Genomic DNA, 20,166 nt, shown 5'->3' on the forward strand with positions numbered 1-20,166 from the left:
ATTTGGACATACCTTCAAACAGGTTATTTCATGTTTAACAGACAGTGGTTCCCACTCTAGTGTAAATATAATATAATGAAGCCTTCTTATTATTCCACTCTTCCACAGGAATGGTTCTGAATTTGCTGATTTGTAGAATTCTTTTGTTTTCACCCCTCCAAGGGAAACACATAGCAATTTAAATCTTATGACAATAGGCTTGCTTTTCTTGGTTACATTTCACAAATATCTTGAAAACAGTCCATGGAACAAAAGGGTCTGCTACTCACAGGATGACAAAAATTGTTATATTAGGGAGAAGAAAAACAAAAAAAAAGGTCTCACTCAAACAATTTCAGACGCTAATAAATAAAACCAAACCAGTTCCTAAGAAAATGTCTTTAATTTTCATGTTATGGAAATACATATTTTGGTTTTATTTCCATGATACAAAAATTTAAATATCAAACATTTTCTGAAATCTACCAATGCAGATCCTTTTTTAAACAAATAAAGGGCTGGTGCAGTTAGCAGGTTTATCACATTTACCAAAAAACATTTTTTACAGAATCAGGATTTAAAAGTTGGAACAACAGATGTGAAAACAAAGAAAAACTACCTCCCACCAGGAAATTAATGTTGGAGAAACTTTTAAGTTACAGTTTTTTGAAAGGGTAGGTATGTGTAATGCTGGTATTTAGATGAATACCACCTGCACTGGGGGTGAGGGTAGAGAACAGAAATTCAAAAAATGATCCCAGTTAAAGTAGCAGGTAGAAAGCAATAAGTAAAACTGCAGTTCTACCTGTTTCCAGAATGCTGACAGCATACTGAAGCTGCCTGAAAAAACAGTTAAATATTAGGAGAGCTGTGGTAACTGCCCAAGCAAAGGAAACAGCCTAGCACAAGTCACAGAGTGCCAGTTCTTGTACAGTTCACAGCCAGCATGCCAAAGGAGGTGACCAAAGGACACTGAGTCTTGCTCCTTAAACCTAACATCAGTTACAACAGCAAGGATTTCACAGGATCAACAACAAGTCAAATACTAGGTGATGTACACACGAGTAAAACTGACAGTGATTGTTCAAGAAACAGTTTAAAATAATTAAACTGATTTTCAGGACACATACTGCTTTGTTAACACCACTTTATTCAAATAAAGTATGGCTTCCAAGAGGTGTATTCTCTCAACTGCTTTCAATCAATTCCACTTTTTAAGGCAGTTGTTTCCTACCATGTTTCAGGGACCTCAAAAATTCCAGTGGAACTACTTGTGAGGCTTCCTAGAAGACAGAATCATGGAATAAAAATTACATCAAGATTTTTTGTTGTTGTTATTCTCCCAGAGGATATTAAGACATATTTTCCTATAGAGGGAGGCTCTAGATACGTTACTGGCAAGTCAATATTTACAAAGAGAAACCAAGAGATTATTTATGAATAGGTACTAAAAAAGGGGGAAAAGTAAAGGTTAATTTCAAGTTTCTTAAATAAATGGTAAATAATGTATTTTTAACCCTAGTAATTAGGTAATTTTGGTTTTGCAATTACTGGGATGATAAAGTTAAATACTATTTTCCCAAGTGTACTTGTCATTATTTTTATTTAGGCTGTTAAGACAGGGAAGAATATTTTCATCCCAAATTAACTGGAGAATAAAGATGAATCATTACTACCGATAACACATATTCCCATGAGGCCAAAGAAGAGCCTGAATTTTATACTCAGAATTACAGACACTCTTGTCATTTTGTATATGCTTACAGGCCCCAACTGCCCTACTGAACAAAAAGAAGAAAACAATTTCCAAGCACAGTTTTTGAATCAGCTAAGAAAGATTTTACTCTACCAAGTCAGGAGAAAGAATGTCTGGAATACAATACTACTTTCTGGATAAAAGCTGCTAGTGCAATTATTGAAACAAAGTTTTAATTATGAATATTTGAATATACTTCAATGCAAGCAGTGCTCCAGTTGACTAATATGGTATGGTCATCTGGACCAAATTAAAATATGATTTAATTTTTATTATAATCCAATTTCTGCAAGAAATTATTAACAAACACTGAAATAGAATCAACAAAAAATAGATCAATAAAATGAAAATATTTTCATTTTATTCATGTTTAAATTCATGTGATCTAAGGATAGTTATTAACTTTTTTTGCACAAGCTGCAAAAACAGCAAAAATTACAAGATGAAACATCATCATCTGATTGTAACCTGCCTGCATTTAGTCAGATGTTCAGTTCAAAGTATTTTGGCTAAAAATTACATAGGTATTAAAATCTGGAAACACCCACCTTCCCATCAGCCCTAGGTGAAAAGTCTTCAGCCAATGAAGCCCAATAAAGGTTATGGTTACAAATATCACACAAAACACTGAATGTATTAATGCATACATAATGCATCAAAACAGAGTGCCTTCAATTTTGCTTACAATGCAAAACACATTGACTAAGCTCATCTACAAAGTCACATTAAAAAAAAATAGAACACCTAAAAATATATTAAAAATGCTTTATTTTAAGGAAAAGGTAAGCAAAAGTAATAAATCAACTACATTCTGATTCCTTTGGTTGGTGTCAGATTGGGTTTTGGCTGGTTGTGAGTTTTTTGGTTTGGACTGAGTTCTTTGCTTTTTGATGTTGTTTTGGGTTTGTTTGTTGAGTTTTTTTACCATTTTTGTATGATGCAGTCTTCAGTTTCAAGAAGAACTTTGAATGTAATGGAGTAAGTTACTGCTAGAAGCAATGACTTTGAAGAAAACAATTTCAGTTCTGTTCAGGCCTAGAACATTTCCAAACAGAACAGAAAACTATGTGCATTAACATGGTTCCAGCACTTACCTGCTGGAACTTGTTCTGTCTTGATCTTTTTCAACTTTTTGGCTCTCTTCTTGCCATCTGGAAGGGACTCTGCACAGGAGTCTGTCTGATCATTTTCTAGATCTTGGCCTTCTCCCTCTTCCATATCATCAGAAACAGTTTCTTCCTCAATAGGACTCATGCTTCTCTTTCCCACTGTACTGGGACCTGTAAAACTGGGAGACAGAAGAAAGATGATTGTGAAAAAGTCAAGAAGACACAGGTACATAAGTACACATTGTTGCACATCTATTAAATGCTTATGAAGGTAGAAGAATAAACTGTCCTAAGTGGTGTACCATGAAATTGCATTATCCGAAAGATTTGGCCTAACTATAAAATTCCTCAAATTTGCTATCTAATCTGATCTTCTGTAGATCAGGGTATTCATTTTTTGTACTACTGATGTCTCAGACTTAGCTGCTATTCTGATGAGATCACTCATCTGAAATGTAATTCAATCAGTTCTCTATCCCTGCACAGTTCTACATTTTATTCTCTTAGTTATGCAAGCTCTTTAAAGCACTGTCAATAGACACCAAATCAGGCACAACTGAAGCCTCAAAACCACATCTTGAAATTGAAGGAGCCTACATGCTCACTTCACCTCTCTGCTGGAAATACAGGTAGTTTTAAAAGCATTTTTATATAAAGGTAGAGGAAAACATCAGGCTCCACATATAAAATTTAAATCTGGCTTTCAAGTGCAGAGTCCTGTTGTTCACGGGACCAGTAAAATACAGAGCACACGAAATTGCACACTCACTTCATTAGCAGCATTTGAATGAAGTCTGACTAACAGAGTACAAAGATAACTCAGAGCCCCACTCCATTCAGCACACACTGAAATAACCTTGTGTAGGCTTTTGTTCCACTGCAATGCTATTGTTAAATTTCCTTAAAAGACAACTGACAGTATTAAAATCAAATTAGCATGAGTATAAAACAGAATGAGGTAGCAAAGGGGCTAATTAAAAACCAGTTCCCATTAGGAACTTCTAGATATGTAAACACCAGCTACTTAAATGTCTAATATAATTCTTTTAGAACAACCAATTTTAAAAAGGGTAGTTTTAGATTTATGAACTTTTATTTTTTAATTAGAACTACACAACATGGCTGTATGCATCTAAGCCACGTTCTATTCTGTGAGCTAAATAAATACTAATACTAAGTTATAAAACAAAGCTTTACAAGGTATTTTTTTCTTTTTAATCAACAGCAGTGAATTGCAGTGTTTCAATAAGGTTTCAGCTAAAGGAAGAACTGTTAAATTTTGCAGTATACTTTTGGCTTTGAAATGGAATTTTTTCAGCTGAACATTTTGCAACTTAAAACAGAGACTGTCTGGGATGTCCAAAGGCAATAAACAAAGATGAAACATATGATTACATCTCATGCTCTTACATCCACTTTAGGAGCACAAACACCATTTACTTTGATGAATAGCTGGTTTTTCCTCCAAACATTCACACACAGAAGGCCTTCTTGCATGATTTCTTACAAATCATCATTTTGAGTCATACCATAACCACCACCAATAAAAAGCTGGATAGAACTGTTAATCCTATGTACACACTTCAGGATTGCAAAACAGGCAAAAACTAGGGTTGGAAAGAAAAAAATCTAGGGAAGAAGTAGCATTAGGAAATGAAAAACTACTCTTTTTTTTTAAATACAGTTTAGAAAAGTTGTAAGAATTCTACTTTGGGGAAAGCCATTCTGAAAAATACATTAGGAAGAAAAAACTCAGGAACCATAAATTATGATCCCAGGATTTCTTCAGCACTTGGCTCTCAGAAGGGAACTTGCACTCACTGTAGGAAGAAGATCCCTTCTTGAATGGTCCTATGGCTGAATTTAATTTTTTCCAACATAAGACTCCTGTGAAGTTATTGCAAATAAAGAGAAACAAATTCTTGACCTTCAGTGCACATTTAGCTGGGTACCAAAGAACAACATAAAAATTAATTTTAAGCCTTATGGTCCTCCTGCAGATACCTTATGGGGGAAAAAAAACCCACCACCAAAAAGCGGCAGCACAAAATACAAAATAAACATATTTTATAATGAAAAACCATTGTCTTCCTTTCTCCTAAATAATTTTATTTGCTATTCATTCACTGACTGCATGGCTTCTGGAGGGGAAAGGGTTAATTGTTTTATGTCTTGTTCTTCTTTAACTTTAAATAAGATTTAAGATTACAGTAATGTTATTTATGTACCAAGCAGTAAATGAGTATGGTTGCATACACAACTACTCAAAGTTCAGTTTTCTACTTATAACAGTTATTTTGGATGTGCCCATGTATCTGCCTCAACTTCTTCATTCGGCTGACAAACAACTGAACAAAGTTAAAGACCAAACACAATAATTGCTTTCAGTCATTGCCCAACGCAGACAGACTTCTCTTATGATCCTTATGAGCATTTAGAGACACAGATTTACCCCATCCCCTAACCATGCAGCACTCAGGGTTCCAAACACACCTGTACAACAGCTATCCAGGCAATAACTCATTTTATTTTCTAAAGAACATATTATCAGATGTACTAAATAGCAGCAATCCAATTACCACTATGGTAATTAAATTGAAATAATCAGCATGTGGAGGGAAGCAAAAAGTAGGAAAACAATTATGATAATGCAGCATTTAACATTTTCTCTTTTGGAAAAGCATGTCTGATTTTTCAAAGAAACACTTCATGACAACAAGGTATTTGTAACTGGCCTGGATATATGAGGACCTACAATTTCAAATAAATTTCATTTACACAAAACTAAGTTCTCTTGACACTTGAAACAACATTGAGGGGTGGGAGTAGATACTGATCCATCATAAAACTCAGTCATTTCAGCTGAAGAGCAGGTGAATTCACCTAAAATAACAATACAAGCAGGAACACTATAATAATTTACTTGCAGTATTTGTTATCTATACCCTTAATACCTCAGCTTTTGCAATTCCTATTCTTTAGGGGGTAATAAACCACTGGAAACAACCATTTCTGTAATAAACCAAAAGAATCATCATCAATAAACCAAGCAGAAACACTTGCACATTTCAAGAATTAGCTATCTTTGGCAAAATGAAGGCATTCAAGGAAGTGGTGCTACAAACAGCCCTGACTTGACAGAAGATGCAGCACTCACAGTTTCAGGCAGAATTGTCTCCTTTCCTTGTACTTCTTACACTGTCTTTTGGCATTGCCCTTACTCTTCTTCACTCTTTCCAGATGATGATCAGGAGAATAAGGAAGTACAAATAGAGCAGGGTACCTAGTTTTCCATAGAGCAAACCCCATTTGAACTTTTCCTGCTATGGTTTAACACTGTTTTGCTAAGGAAAAGCCCTTAAAGCCACGCATGTAACTGCCTGGCAGAGCTGGCAGTCCTTGCTAAGCACAACACAGCCAGTTCCATCTGTTTCCTATGTGTGCTCTGAATAGCAACAGCTCTGGACAAGGGGATCTTATTTACTACTTGAAGTTCTGTCAAATGCAACACTTTTTCATCTGCTTCTCCATCTTACATTCATAATTAGGCATATTTCCATTGAAATCAATTTTTATATTTAAGGGTAGTATAAAGTTATATGCAAGGGATACATATTAATTATAAATTATTTTACCTTGTGACAGCTATTAAAACTATTAAACTTTATTTTCTGAAGAGAAATTCCTCTACAACATAGAACTACAGTTTTATCAACAAGACAAGAATTAAAGAACCTTTGTTACATATTTATCAATCTGTCCATTTAAGACAAAAGTTCCTTACAAGAAATACTCAATAACTTCCTTACTGAATGAAAAAGTAACCAGGACACATTGTCATCATGGAGACAAACTGCTATCCTGCAGCTGTGCTCCTTGGCAGAAGCTGATGCAGCAAGCTCATTAAATAATAAATAAATAAAGGATGCAGTAACATGAAGCTATTATAAGGGATCAGCTGCTGGATACATCACAGGGCTGAGTGCTCAGCTAGATACGACTTCAACTAATCTGGACAAATACACATGCACACACATATTTGTCCTGATTGTTTATATAAACATTAACACTATATTTTATTTTAAAATTATTGTATATAATAGATAAAATAGAAAGATTTTATATATCTTTAGATAGAAATATTTTTATATACCTTCTGGAAAATAAAGAGTTCATCTTGAGTGAAATCAAAGATTATGGTTTGCAGTTCCACGTTCTATCTAAACAGGTTATACTTCAGGGGAAGCATTTACAAAATATAAATTAACAAAAGAATTAAATATAACTAGTAAAAAATAAAACTAAATCAAGAAAAACATGTCAAAAGACCTGCATGAGAGGCAATGTGGGACAGAACCAAATCACTTTATTAATGGAATAATAAGAGAACAAAAAATTATGTAACATCAATTATAAGAGATCTGTCAACAAAATAAAGGCTGCTTTCCAAGGCTATCAAGTTGTTTAACATGTGAAAACAAAAAGCTACTTCTTGTAGAATTTTACAACACTAGGTGAAGAAAAGGTATTAAAAAATTTCAAGGAGAGTAAGTGCTTAGACAGACAACTCACTGGGGTATGTCAAATTTTAGGGAAAGAATTTAGTGAAAATTTTGCTCAGCAGTTTTCCAAATGACACATTTGTGGTGGATCTTAAACTTCTTTGCAAGACAACAGCAAATCAGCTTTCTGCATTTCCTGCTCTTCATGAGCTGCCATCGTTACCATTGCCTGCAACCGGTGAGGTACCAAAGCCCAGCACTCACTGAGAGGAGACACTTCCTGTGGCAGGAACAAAACTAGAACTCTGGGTTTCTTTGCAGCATCTCAAGGTGTAGTAAGTATTTCCAGACTAATAGTCCACCACCTTAGAGCTAAGCTTTAGCCACGTGCAGGCTGCTGCCAGGAGAATCCTTACAGCTCCTCACAGCACGGACTCCCCAGGATCCCTGAGTACAACAGTTCCATTAAACTAACTTCATTTGATATGGATTGTATCATCATCCCTCCATATGTTTTCTTGAATCAAACATGTCTAAAACACATTTAGAATTCCCAGCATGACAAAAGCCATGAACATCTGACAGCTTGCCAAAATACACACCTGCAAAATTAAAAGGTCATGAAAAGAACAGAACAATTTTAGTGAATTTGTTACTCGACAGATTAACATTTACAGAAAGATGTAATGAGAACTAGAACTTAATGTAGCATTCCAAGAAAGATAAGGCAGAAATACCTCAGCACTGGTTTTATGACCACCAAATTTGGTTTGTGTTACCACAGGACAGGGAGGAGAAGGAGACAAAATCCCTCAAAAACAAACTAAAACATCTGCTTAGAGAAGTGTAACTTACACACACCACTCAAACTTATTCTCATGCACAATTCATAGAACTGGTGGGACAGTGCAGGAGAAGGGAGGGGGAAGAATGGCAATAACTTGATAAGTTATTTATACAATTATATTAACACTAAAAATCTCTTCACATGCTCAGCTACACAGATGACTGAGAAAGAAGCTGCCTGTTACCATCATATCCAAAACCTGTCATTAATATCAGCAGATAAATATGGAACAAGAAATACACACAGCAACACAGGGAACATACTGTACCAGAACCAAAAGCATCATGGCCTAACAATTTTGTCCTTAAATAATGAACTAAAGCCCTTTTCAAGCTTTATACTAAAAGCTTAAAGCCATGCAAGTATCATCATTTGCCATCCTATTTCTGAAGCACAAGGACAACTCCATCAGGACTGCTCTAGAAGAGAATTTATACCATTCTTTGTGGCACTGTTATCACCATGGAAAGTCAGCCCAAAACCAACATGGTCTTTAAAAGATACATCATGACAACTAAGTGTCCACATGACACAAGCCATTCACAAATGTCCTATGACTAAAGAAAATAATTTTGAAATTTCGGTTATAAGGAATTATGCTGCTACATCAAGCTCAGAAGCTGTGATGTGACCTGCCCTCAAGATCTCAGCATTTAAAAGTCTGTCTGATCACATTTATAATGAAATTCCCTCTGTTCCTTTACCTACTGTCTTGTGACAGCTGATGTACCACTGCTGATTTATATGCAAAGAAATACACACAGAAACAATGTCCTGGATTAGTTAAGAACTACCTGAAAATTGTTAGATTTTGGACAGAAATGCAGGAAGAACACGAGCTGGCAGCACAGACATCTCACCTGTTAACAGAGTAGTACCGACTCTGGGAAACGTAAGGTGTGCACTGGGTTTTTAACCTCTTCCTCTCCATCTCCTTCCAGCTATCTTCTGTACATTTTCTCTTGGTCTGTTTTTCTTCATGTTTTTTCTCCACATACTCTGCATATGTCTGGATCCTATAACTTTCAGCATACCGGCTGGTGTTTACAGCTATGGAGGAGGAGAATGATATTATACACAAAACACTTAAATGACAGCATGCCCTCTACTGAAATAGCTTATTTGGAAAAGCAGAAGGCTGCAAGCTATTTGTTCTGTTCATAAAACAATTTCTAGTTCCATTGCTAGCAATTAAAAAAACAAAACAAACCCAAAATGCCATATTCTCTAGAAGTCACAGTGTCTGAACTAGATGCTCAAAGCTCTTCTCAAAGTCAGACTTTGTGCAAAAAGAGTTAAATCTACTTAAGACATTTCTTTTAAATTAGAAACTATCAATTCTTCAGTCGTAACCCTCTTCCAGATTGCTTGTTGGCAAGAAAAGATTTCCTGGATTTTTTCCCTTTTAGTCTCATTACTTAACCCAGCAGGTTTATTTTGCAAGTCTGCCAGGAAAAGACGACATTTGCAAAGCCTGTGCCAAAACTCTGTTTGATTGCTGTGAAACATAAGCTTATTTGAGCTGCATTTTTGGTTGCACAAGATATCCATGGAAGAAGCACTTAACTAACAGCCAGCTGTTCCATCCTTGTACCTTTCTAATGTCTGATCTCCCTTTAACCAAAAACCACTTCGAGTTCAAGGTAGAAAGATTTCTGTCAATGCAAAATTAGAAGCACTTTAAAACTACAGAAAAAAACTTTCACTGCCTCCACTCAGTAACAATTTAACAACATTCCTTCAAGCCCCAGCATCTTCACAGCTCTCAGCCTTTAGTCTGCGAGCCAAGCTCTGGCCTGACGCCATCCCTGTAACAGATGAATCAGCAAATTAAACTGACTGTCAACTGGTGTCTTCTGCTGCTTTCAGCCTAGCTCTCTGAAAGAAAGTATTGTAAACCAAGCATTAAACCAGTTTAAATGTAAACAAAACACAACAACCCCCCTCCCCAACCCCAGACTGTTTTCCTGCACATTTTAAAATACTGCAATTGTAGTGGAGACAAAAATCCTGATTTTATTATGTACTTCCAATTTTTTAGAGCCATTTCAGATGCATATCCCACTCTGGGATTCTAGCTGAGTTATAAATACATATTATTCTGTGCTACCTCTGGTGCAAGCACTAGAGATGGCAAGCTCCAACACCACATTTCAGAAAGGAGAGGAAGATGGGTGGATGTGTTTTTTTCTCCTCTTTCAGGACAGAGCATCCATTCTGTGTATTTGCTGTGTAACAGTGAAATAGATTTCTACAATACCTGCCATGGTTTATAGATGCTGCTGTTGCAACATACGTAAGACCAGGCAGGAGCGTTGACTATTTAATTTTAATCCCAAGTACAGACAGCAGTAGTTATGATTAACAGCCCCATGAGATAGCTGCACTATCCAACAAGTGTCAGACATACCTCCTTTCATCCCTCTCGTATTTGTTTTGAACTGCAAAGTTACAGGATCTGCTTGTAAGAATTAGGACAATATTTATTGCCCATGAAGTTATGGGGCAGGCATCATGAATGAATTAATAAGGCTCACTGGAGTTTACTGCATGCCAGCCAACATTCCTTGGGGGAAAATTTGTTTAGTTAAACTCAAGCATGTTTTTACTTGCTAAAATCAAGCACAAAGTTACCATGGATCATCTGATACATACTCATTTGTTAAAACACAATAACATTATTTGTTTTGCTACAAGATATGAGCCAAAGTTATGGGCTTGCCATTTAATTCCTTGATAAACTCAGCCCTTTCTCAAGGAGGAAAAACAAATCATTTGAGGCCTAAATATAATTCTAAAATAAATCTGTGCAAGAGTCAGTGTTTTATGTACAAAGTCAAGTCTACTTTCTTGAAATAAGGTGTGTATTTTACAGCAATCCATTCATATGGTACATACACACACAAATATATGCATATACCTATATAGTATATATATTTAATATAAAATGTTACATGCTGAATATTTTGCTTCATCATTGAAAAACTGAAATGAAGCCATATGGAGAAGTCTAAGGAGCCACAGAGATAAAACAATCTTGCATGGTCTTGAATTGAAGAGCGGCTCCTCTGATGCTTTTCTGATGGATGCTGTTCATATTGCCAGCAAAGCAAATACAGTTAGGTGGTTCTGCACTCCCAACAGAAGAAATGCATTGCTAGAATGTTCTGTGAATGCTAAAAAACTAAAGAGAAGTTGGGGGGGGTATTTCTTTAAATTTTAAGAGATGAGACAAATCTTTCTGTGCCAAACCTGACCTAGTACCAACACCACGTGGCTGCATTTCACATTAACTGCAGCCCCAAAGTTTCTGTCTCAGCAGAATAACAGTAACTGCAAATTATTTTAGGAAAAGCATTTCTAGAGGATGGCCCCTTCCCTCATTACTAGGGAAGGCATCAAACAGGCTGACTGTCATTGAGTGGTCCAAGAGGAACGTTTACAAAGATCCTTTTTGTCAAGTCCTTGCTCTTATGGAGAGCAACATCCTGACAGATGGCCACTGATAATATTAAGCCTCTTAATAAAAAGACAAATATGTTGGTGAACCATGTAGGTAAAAGAAAAGCCACAATATATAAATACAATAAACACACAGAGCTATACAGATTAAGGCTGCAGTACTAAACACTTAAGCTTATGAAATACTTCAGTAAAATGTCACCTGTGAAGCCTTTAAGTGACCTCTGTATGGATGCTGCATTAACCTCATCTGCCCATGCTCTCCTTAAACACGGGAGCTCTGCCTCAGCCACAGCAACAGTGTGCAATTAGGAGTAGCTAAGGCAGTATTGTGTTTTACTCTCAATACTCACCATATGGTTTCACAGCCTTATTTATTGACTACTAGGGCTATTCACGCCACATGTAACAATCCAGAAGTTTGCCATGATGACAAAAGTGAACATGCATAGTCCAGTATTTCAAAGTAAAACTCAGGAGTGGAAGCAGCAGGGCTGTGTGCCTATTTTACCAACAGAAAGCAGAAGACTCAACATCCCAAATCAGAGGGCATCTTTTAAATTAACCTAAATAGAATTCAATTGTCCCCTACACAATATTCAGGGCTGAGCTCCTCCACATTAAATGTACAAACTTACTCCCAGAGAAGCCATAAATCCTAAAGAAACATGTACATGATGATGTAACCATGGACATTGCCAAGGTGTAAGCAGAATTCAACTATATTTTGTTAAATATTACTGAAATTTTCAATGTAACATGAATGGCCCCTTTTGTTAACCTATATACAGCTTTCAGTCCTTCAAGCATACCTGGACAATTTCTGCTGCAAGGCATTAAAAGTTAACACATGTGGCTAATTAGCTGACCAGAGTATCTCAAGTGTACTTGATAAGAGCAACTATATGCAGGCTGTACCCAAACTGATAACACCAATTTGTACATGGTGCTGCCCATCCCTTTGTTCTCCTCTTCTGTATCAGCTGAAGATAGAAGGTGCCTATACAGATTCTAAATAGCAGCTCAGAAACCTCTTTAAAAGACAAGCACAGAAGTACACCCATAGCAACACCTTGCCTTGTATTCACATTGTTTCACAGTCCTCCAAGGCTTTTTACAAAGGCCAGAAGATGCAGACATTTATAGGAACAGGTTAAAAAACAGGACACACTATATTTATTCCTAGGTTCTTCATTTAAACATTTCTCACTAAATCACAAGTACAGTGACTTTTATTACCAAAACAATTCATTAGAGAATTTAAGATAGGGAATAGAATAACAGAATTGATTTTAAAATGCATTTATTACAGAAAAAAACCCCAAAACAAACAGGTCCCAAACCAACGAAATACCAAGAATTTTAAGCAATTTTACAGTACAAATCACACAATTTTTGGTAATTGAGGTTGCTTTAATTTATCAGCTTGGATGACTTACTGCTTTCAGTATATGAATATCTACTAACCTGATTTCATGAAAATCTATGAAAGACTATAATCACCTGTGCTTTCAAACAAATAACATTTCCCAGCATGTAGGCCACAGAACAAGCCTCCTGCTTGTCAAAGCACAAAAAAAAGACACAGAGCAGTGCCAGAAAGATTCAATTTCAATAATTCAGTTCTTTCCAAAATATGTACTGGCTATAACCAAAACAGAACAGAAAAACCAAAACCAAATCAAGAACAACAACTACAAAAAGTAGTGGTGACAATGTATATGCCAAGCATTTAGACAATGGATAAGTACCTGAGGAGCAGTGGGGAATTTACTGCAGCAGGATCTAGGAGGGCTTTAATTGACATAATTCTTTATCTGGAACTTCTCATTAGAAGTTATTTCATTCTTATATCTATATATGGATGAAGAAACAATGGCTCTTGCTGCTATGGAGCAGTTGCTATAAGGAGGCTGCTGGTGAGCCCTCAGTATCCTCTGCACAGCTATGAATGTATGAGCAAGTGTGAAAAACACTCCCAGGATGTTCATAGGGAATTACACAGAGGCACTGATTGTACATCCAGACCCTGAAAGCTTTAGTTGAGCTTGGTAAGGATAGATGAGCTAAACTCAGTGGGGGTTTCTAATAGATTTTATTTCTTTTTTTAATTGTGGGAATTCTGTCTGAAAAGCTCTTAAGTGCAACAAAATTTTAGCCAGTTAATCAGAAGAGTTACATATACTGCTGCTCTCACTGGTCCCACAGCATTTGATGCAAGTATTTCAGTAAATGGGGGTGACATTACCCAACACATCCCAAATGATCATCTATAATGGCCTTAAATTCCAGCCACTGCTCCCTGAAGTAAGGTTATGGGTCAGAACTCAAATAAATGCCCAAAGCAACTAGAGAAACCACTAAGAGCTTCTGGATTCCACTACAGTCAATCAAAAATCTTTTAAAACTCCACCCCAAAGCCACCTCCAAAACAACATAAAATCCCCAAACCACAAACAAGCCCAACCTAAAACCCAACACACCAAGAAGCCTGTTTTCCCACATAACTAACAGCAATATTTTCAAATGTTCAAATACAAATTTACAAACTTATGTCTGGAGAGACTGCATATTGTTCACACACAGACTGCAGGCACAGTAGCAGTCCAGGCTCTTTGGACACTCTTATTTTGCATGTGCTCTACAATAGCACCAAAAGGCTTCTCACTGCATTTATTCCTTGTAAATGTAAACCAAACCAAATGTGCATAAGTCAAAGTGTACTTGGAGGTGAAAACCACAAAAGTCTTTGACAGTTATACTCTGTGCAAAGTAACAGTAAATAGCCTCAATAAATACAGCCCCATGTGAAGAAACCAGCACTATTCTACATACAGGTTTAGGGACTGGGAGGGTCATGGAATGAAACACAAAACTCTCAAGCAAGTCCAGTTTGGGCTTGTCTTTGCTGCCACACATGTGCTGCTGTATGGAAGCCCAGTTCCTCCAAGCAAGTCAGTGCTTTTGCCATTAGAATCACAGACCCTGCTGGCTCAGAGCATTTTGCAGGAGCCAGTTAAAGCCTTAAGGCTGAAGTAAAGCCAACACTCACCTATTTGTACTTGCTCTGGCTGGCTCAGTGAGACAAATGCTGATGTATCGTCAATCCATGAAACCTGAATGTTACCTAGAAAAGCAAAAGAAATTTTTATGAGTAGTTTTATTTTAGACTCAGTCACAGATTTTTATCTGATATGCCATGACATAGAAAAGCCAACTAGGAGTAACTGCACTTGAGAAGGCTTTTGTCCACTGTACAGGTGGGTAGTTCACACCCAGTTGCACAAGGGCCTGGAACTGCTCAGAAAGTCAGGGCAGCGTGAGCATCCTGCACATCCCAGACCCTCACATCCTCCCTTCGTGGCTTCTACATGAGTCTACAAAATAAACTGAAGTGATTATCTGGGAATTTCAGCCCTTCACTTAAATAAATAACAGCTCTTTGAGCGATGATAAATTCCAGTTGAAAGGGGTAGGTAGAGGATTGATCACACCAAGGGAGAACTCCACTGTTGGAACACTAAATTTTCAAACTCTGATTTGTTTGAATCCCACTATACATAATTTCCTGGATGTGAACTAAAAACTTAATTTGAGTCAATATGAGGACAAATGCACAAAATCATGGACCTCATTTGGAAGCTGTTACAATGGAACAGTGACTGGAAATAAGTCCCCCTATTCATCAAGCAGTTAGTGCATTTTCTATGTGAATGGCTTAAAATGTCACATTAGCACTAAAAGAGCTCATAATCAAGCAAAAGCAGAGGAAAGGATTCCCATTCCAGACACAAGGTCTTATTATAGTCTGAAATCCATTTACATCTCCTGTGCTTACCTCTCCTGTCCTTATCTAAGTGCTTTACTGTTAGTACAATTCAGATATTGAAAACTGGTGCCATTTTTTTTCACATAGACTAGAAAATCAAGTTATATATAATGTTACACCACCATTTAACCTTCAGACATTACAAGGTTAAAAACAACGATGCAAAATGGCTAAAATACATTTATTCTCAGTTGTTTTATCTATTGAAATCTAATTTAGTCTACAGGTTACAAGGTTATAGAAATCTCTTCTGAAATCCAGCCAGATTATAAACAGATTTTCTAATTATAAAAAAATAAAAGCCTAGATAGATTTCATTCGCATGCTATACATTTGAGTAGCCAGCTATTTAGGAGTTTAAGTTATAATCATTTTGATCATTGCCAAAACCATAATTAATTCAGTATGGTTTCTGACATCTCCCTGTACTGAAGGGCTAAGGTTGCTATTAAGAGTAGCCTACACCATGAAGTTAGAATTTCTTTAAACATATTTTAGGGCACATTAATTGAATTTCTAATAATTTTGCCTTTCAAGAACACAGAACTCTGCTGCCTATGGGTAAGGCTCTTTGGTGTAGGGAGAACATCCTTTTGGCAGGACATGAACATTTCCCACCACAAGCTGTGACTGCAGCTCAGAACTGCAGTGCAATGTGGCAGGACCCTGACATGGAGCTTCCTTTAAAGGACAGAAATTACTGTACAAATTCATATTCCTCTACATGCATTGGTAAGTCTTTGCTCTAAAATGATTTGTGTAGAAAGTTCTCCAATTTTGTATTACTAATGACGAAATTTTCTAAACAATCATTTCAGACATCTGAACCCATATTCTGTTGTAACTCTGGAACACAGAAATGCTGTCCATATTGTGTCCTCTTCCTATATATACAGTTTATTAATTTCAAGCTACCTGAGCAAACTGAAAGATAGATCAGAAAGAAAAATTCTCCTGAATACCTTGCAATTGCGTCCTCAGTATAAAATAGGATCCGCAACAGACAAAAAAAAATTCCTAAAGGAATTCAGCTATTATTCAGATGGACTTCAGAATCCATATTTTCACTAAGTGCCAAATAAAAATAAATTAATAAAAATCCAACCTATTGGTGGCACATAATTTCAGTATCAGATCCTTGTTTATTGTTGCAGAAAGGTTGATGCATTCCATATGACTTCTGACTTTGTATTTTTAGCTAATAAAGGGTTTCAACACCTGCCAACATATCTTGCTTTTATATTCAGATTTATACATTTTAAATACAGAATTTAAAGAAAGTCAAACATTAACTAGCAGACACTGAGTTCCAACCTGAAGCAAACCGCAACAAATGCTCTTATGCAACTCTCCATGCTTAAGAAATGCTCTCTACAAACTGCCACATTTCATCATTATTAAGAAGTAAGAATTTAGGAGAGATAAGATTAATAAATTAAATCATTCAGCAATACTGCTAAGCACTCAGTAAATATTGTGCATTTCAGAAGTATGGTGAAATGCAAATAAAGATCTGGAAAGCAAATGCAGCTGCAGTTCAATATTTAGCAATCACCAGAGTCCTGTGCCAGCTCACTGCAAGGCCAGTGCAGATAAGCCATGGACAGCAATGTAATGGAACAGCAGCTCTAGAGAAACAAACCAGGAAATCTCTCTCTCTGCACATCAAGTCTTCAATACTTTTACAAATGCCACTGGTGGTGGCATGGGTGGACAATGACATGAAGGTGTAAGTAAAATGTATTTCTTCTATAAAGAAATTTGAAAATTCTCCACATATTAGCTCAAACATGCAAACAAGATTAAGTCCACAGAATAAATTCATACTGATGGATTACATCATTGAAACATTTTCCTTTTTATACTCTGTTCTTGTACATCTCCTACATGATTTCTACTGGCAATTAAGCAGCAGTTTTTATAATACTTCGATAGTATGAGTTTTAATCAAAAGCCCAAAAAACATTAATTTAAGTAGAACTTGAAGCTATACACCAAAGCTGTATTCCAGCAAATCCTGTTTTAATGACTTCCTATTTCACATCAGCATGACCAAATAAACAATGCAAATTTAAGAATCTAAAGTCTTCTAAGAGACTGCATAGTGCTGCAAGTACTGGTACAGTGAAACTACATTCACCCCTGAGACTATAAAAACATCTTGCATGAACAGGTGTCCACTTGGTATGCAGGCAGTCCTGAAGGATTTCAGAATCATGAACACCCCTTCTAGAGTAGCAAATGTAAACCAGTTCCAAGTGTGACACTGCAGCCCTTTCAGCTGTTTCACCATATTTTGTTAGACGCTCCATGGAAGATTTTAACTCTGCTTCAATTCCTTCTAAAATAATTTTTCTGTAAAATTCGACTAATACTGCTTGATTTCAAGGCACTTTGCTTTAACTGATGTAATACCTTAGGATAATTCATGTCTGCTACTGCCTTTTTTTTTTGTAGCTTTTGGTAAATCGCTTAACCTCACGCTGCACCACTCTGCCTCTATCCACCTACAACTGGAAAATCATGGGTACTTCTGTATTCCAGAATTTGGGAAGGAATAATCTGCAGGGTTTTTTGAAATACCACGGCAAAAAGACTTCAAAAAATATAGATTAATTACAAACCTGGAGTTTGTAAATGGAAACATGAAAACATTCAGCTCTAAAATCTGCAGAGGTGCGGGAATCGGCAAGTCCCAAAGCGAGCCTTGAGCGGCGTAGGAGCGCGCCCCCTGGCGGCCGTGCCCGTCCCTCGTAGGGAAGCGGCGGCGCTGAGGGGCACAAACCGCCGGGAGCCGAGGGGGGGAAACCGGGAGCTGAGGGGCGCAAACCGCCGGGAGCCGAGGGGGGGAAACCGGGAGCTGAGGGGCGCAAACCGGGAGCTGAGGGGCGCAAAGCGCCGGGAACCGAGGGGCACAAACCGGGAGCCGAGTGGGGGAAACCGCCGGGAACCGAGGGCCACAAAGCGCCGGGAGCCGAGGCCAAACCGCGCTCCTCACCCCGAAGAGCAGCTCCGCGAGAATCCTGCCATTTCTACATTCTGGCGGAGCTGCTGTTCATTCTCTACATTCTCGCGTCCTACATCTCCCAGTCGGGGCTATTAAATCCTAACCACTCCACTGACCCCGGCTGCAGTGAAGATCGAATGCTCACAAGGAACTGAGGGAGCTGGATGCAGCTCCAGAGACCCTGCACAGACAAGAGTACCAAGCACAAGAGATAAGGTCTCTTCTTCCACATCATCTATTAGCTCAGCTGTCCAGGTACCTACATTTCATACTTGTACTTGTTATTAACTACCCCTTCTGCTGTTTCTTCTCACTTGGATGGTACACAATCTGGAAATCAACTTAGTTATTTTCAAGCTTGCTTGCTTGCCTAGACTCACATGCTGGAGTTTGGCCTTACACCGGCTGCAGGATGAACCCTGTTCCTAAAGCCTCCATCTGCCCCACACCAATCCCCATTCTGTTTTTACACCTATATAAACTCTTACTTCCCATCAGGAGAAGCTGTAAATAAAAGGATTAAAGATCCACAATATTCAACAAGCACCAAAATAAAGATTTCTAAAGAGCAGTTAATAAGAACAGTAATTTTCAACACATCATTACAAAGTCCACAGGACATCACATTCAAACATTACAAGAAGAGATTCATCATTACCTATGCTAGCAATAAGTCTGCACTCACAGACTAAAAATAACAAAACGAACCAGAAGTTTACCTTATTAATAATAACAATCAAAAAAACAAAACAAAAAAACCCCAAATCCCCAAAAAACCACGAAGACAGACTGTATCACTCACCAAAGGCACTAAAAAGCTGGTATAGGTCACTAGTCTTCCACTCTTTGGGAAAAGTAACATGAAGAACATGATCTCGTTTGGGCTGCACTACAAAACAAAAGTTTTTTTTGTTAAAATAAAAGTCACTGCTTGTATCTTTAGAATATCCTAAAACTGTCATCTAGTGTGGTTATGTGGTTTTTTCTTCCCTTTCCTTTTTATCTTGTGCAGCAACTTCATTCTTTTAAATGAGTTTTTAACACACATTTAACACACAAAAGATGATGAAAGTCACATTCACATATTCAATACTATTTATCTTAACACATTACTGAAATTCATTATTTCAGGAAAAATTGCACAAACTTGCTATTTCACGACCTGACAAACAAACATACAAATTACAAGAGTCACCTAGTCAGCTGTGCCTCATCTCTTTTTTAAAAATGCAGACCCCAAGTGCACCTCCCACAGAAACCTGGCTGTACTCTTCAGGTGGCTTTGCTTCTCTGCAAACAACCACCAGACTGCTTCCTGAACCCACAGTGGGGTTTACATCTCAGAAAGCAACTCAAGTGGCTAAACCAGCCAGCCCAAGGTGCCACCCCTGCAATGCTTTCTGTTTAGAGCCTCAGAGAGCCTCTTTGGCTCAGGTTCTCCTACAATATCTGCATCAGTCTGTTCTACAGGAGTGGCTTTCAGATAAAAGAGACAGACTTTCAGAGGCAGACTCTTTTCTGGCAGCCCTTCTTGGCAAAGTATCAAAACAATCCTGTAAGTTGGCCAGCAAGTGGAAGCAGCATCTTTACAAATCAGTAGCTTTGGCACTCTCTCAATGACCCACAGTATTTACCCATTCTTCCACTCAGTATCAAACAGTTGGGGAAGGAAGAT

The 20,166-nt window shown here is 37.4% G+C and overlaps 1 protein-coding gene across 3 annotated transcripts in view; it reads right to left on the reverse strand.

Annotated features, from left to right (window-relative positions):
• Positions 1 to 363: 363 nt before the first annotated feature.
• PARN (poly(A)-specific ribonuclease) overlaps positions 364 to 20,166 on the reverse strand; it is a 39,483-nt gene continuing 19,680 nt past the window's right edge. For all 3 annotated transcript variants that reach the window (XM_074552565.1, XM_074552564.1, XM_005487658.4), the window contains 5 exons: positions 19,294 to 19,380; positions 14,708 to 14,782; positions 9,054 to 9,243; positions 2,830 to 3,023; positions 364 to 1,262 (listed from right to left, as the gene is read on the reverse strand). In XM_074552565.1, the coding sequence (XP_074408666.1) occupies positions 1,210 to 1,262; positions 2,830 to 3,023; positions 9,054 to 9,243; positions 14,708 to 14,782; positions 19,294 to 19,380 (599 nt within the window). In that variant the 3' untranslated portion in view covers positions 364 to 1,209. The remainder of the gene's footprint in view (positions 1,263 to 2,829; positions 3,024 to 9,053; positions 9,244 to 14,707; positions 14,783 to 19,293; positions 19,381 to 20,166) is intronic.

The sequence above is a fragment of the Zonotrichia albicollis genome, chromosome 16 (assembly GCF_047830755.1).
Source record: "Zonotrichia albicollis isolate bZonAlb1 chromosome 16, bZonAlb1.hap1, whole genome shotgun sequence".
Lineage (NCBI taxonomy): Eukaryota > Metazoa > Chordata > Aves > Passeriformes > Passerellidae > Zonotrichia > Zonotrichia albicollis.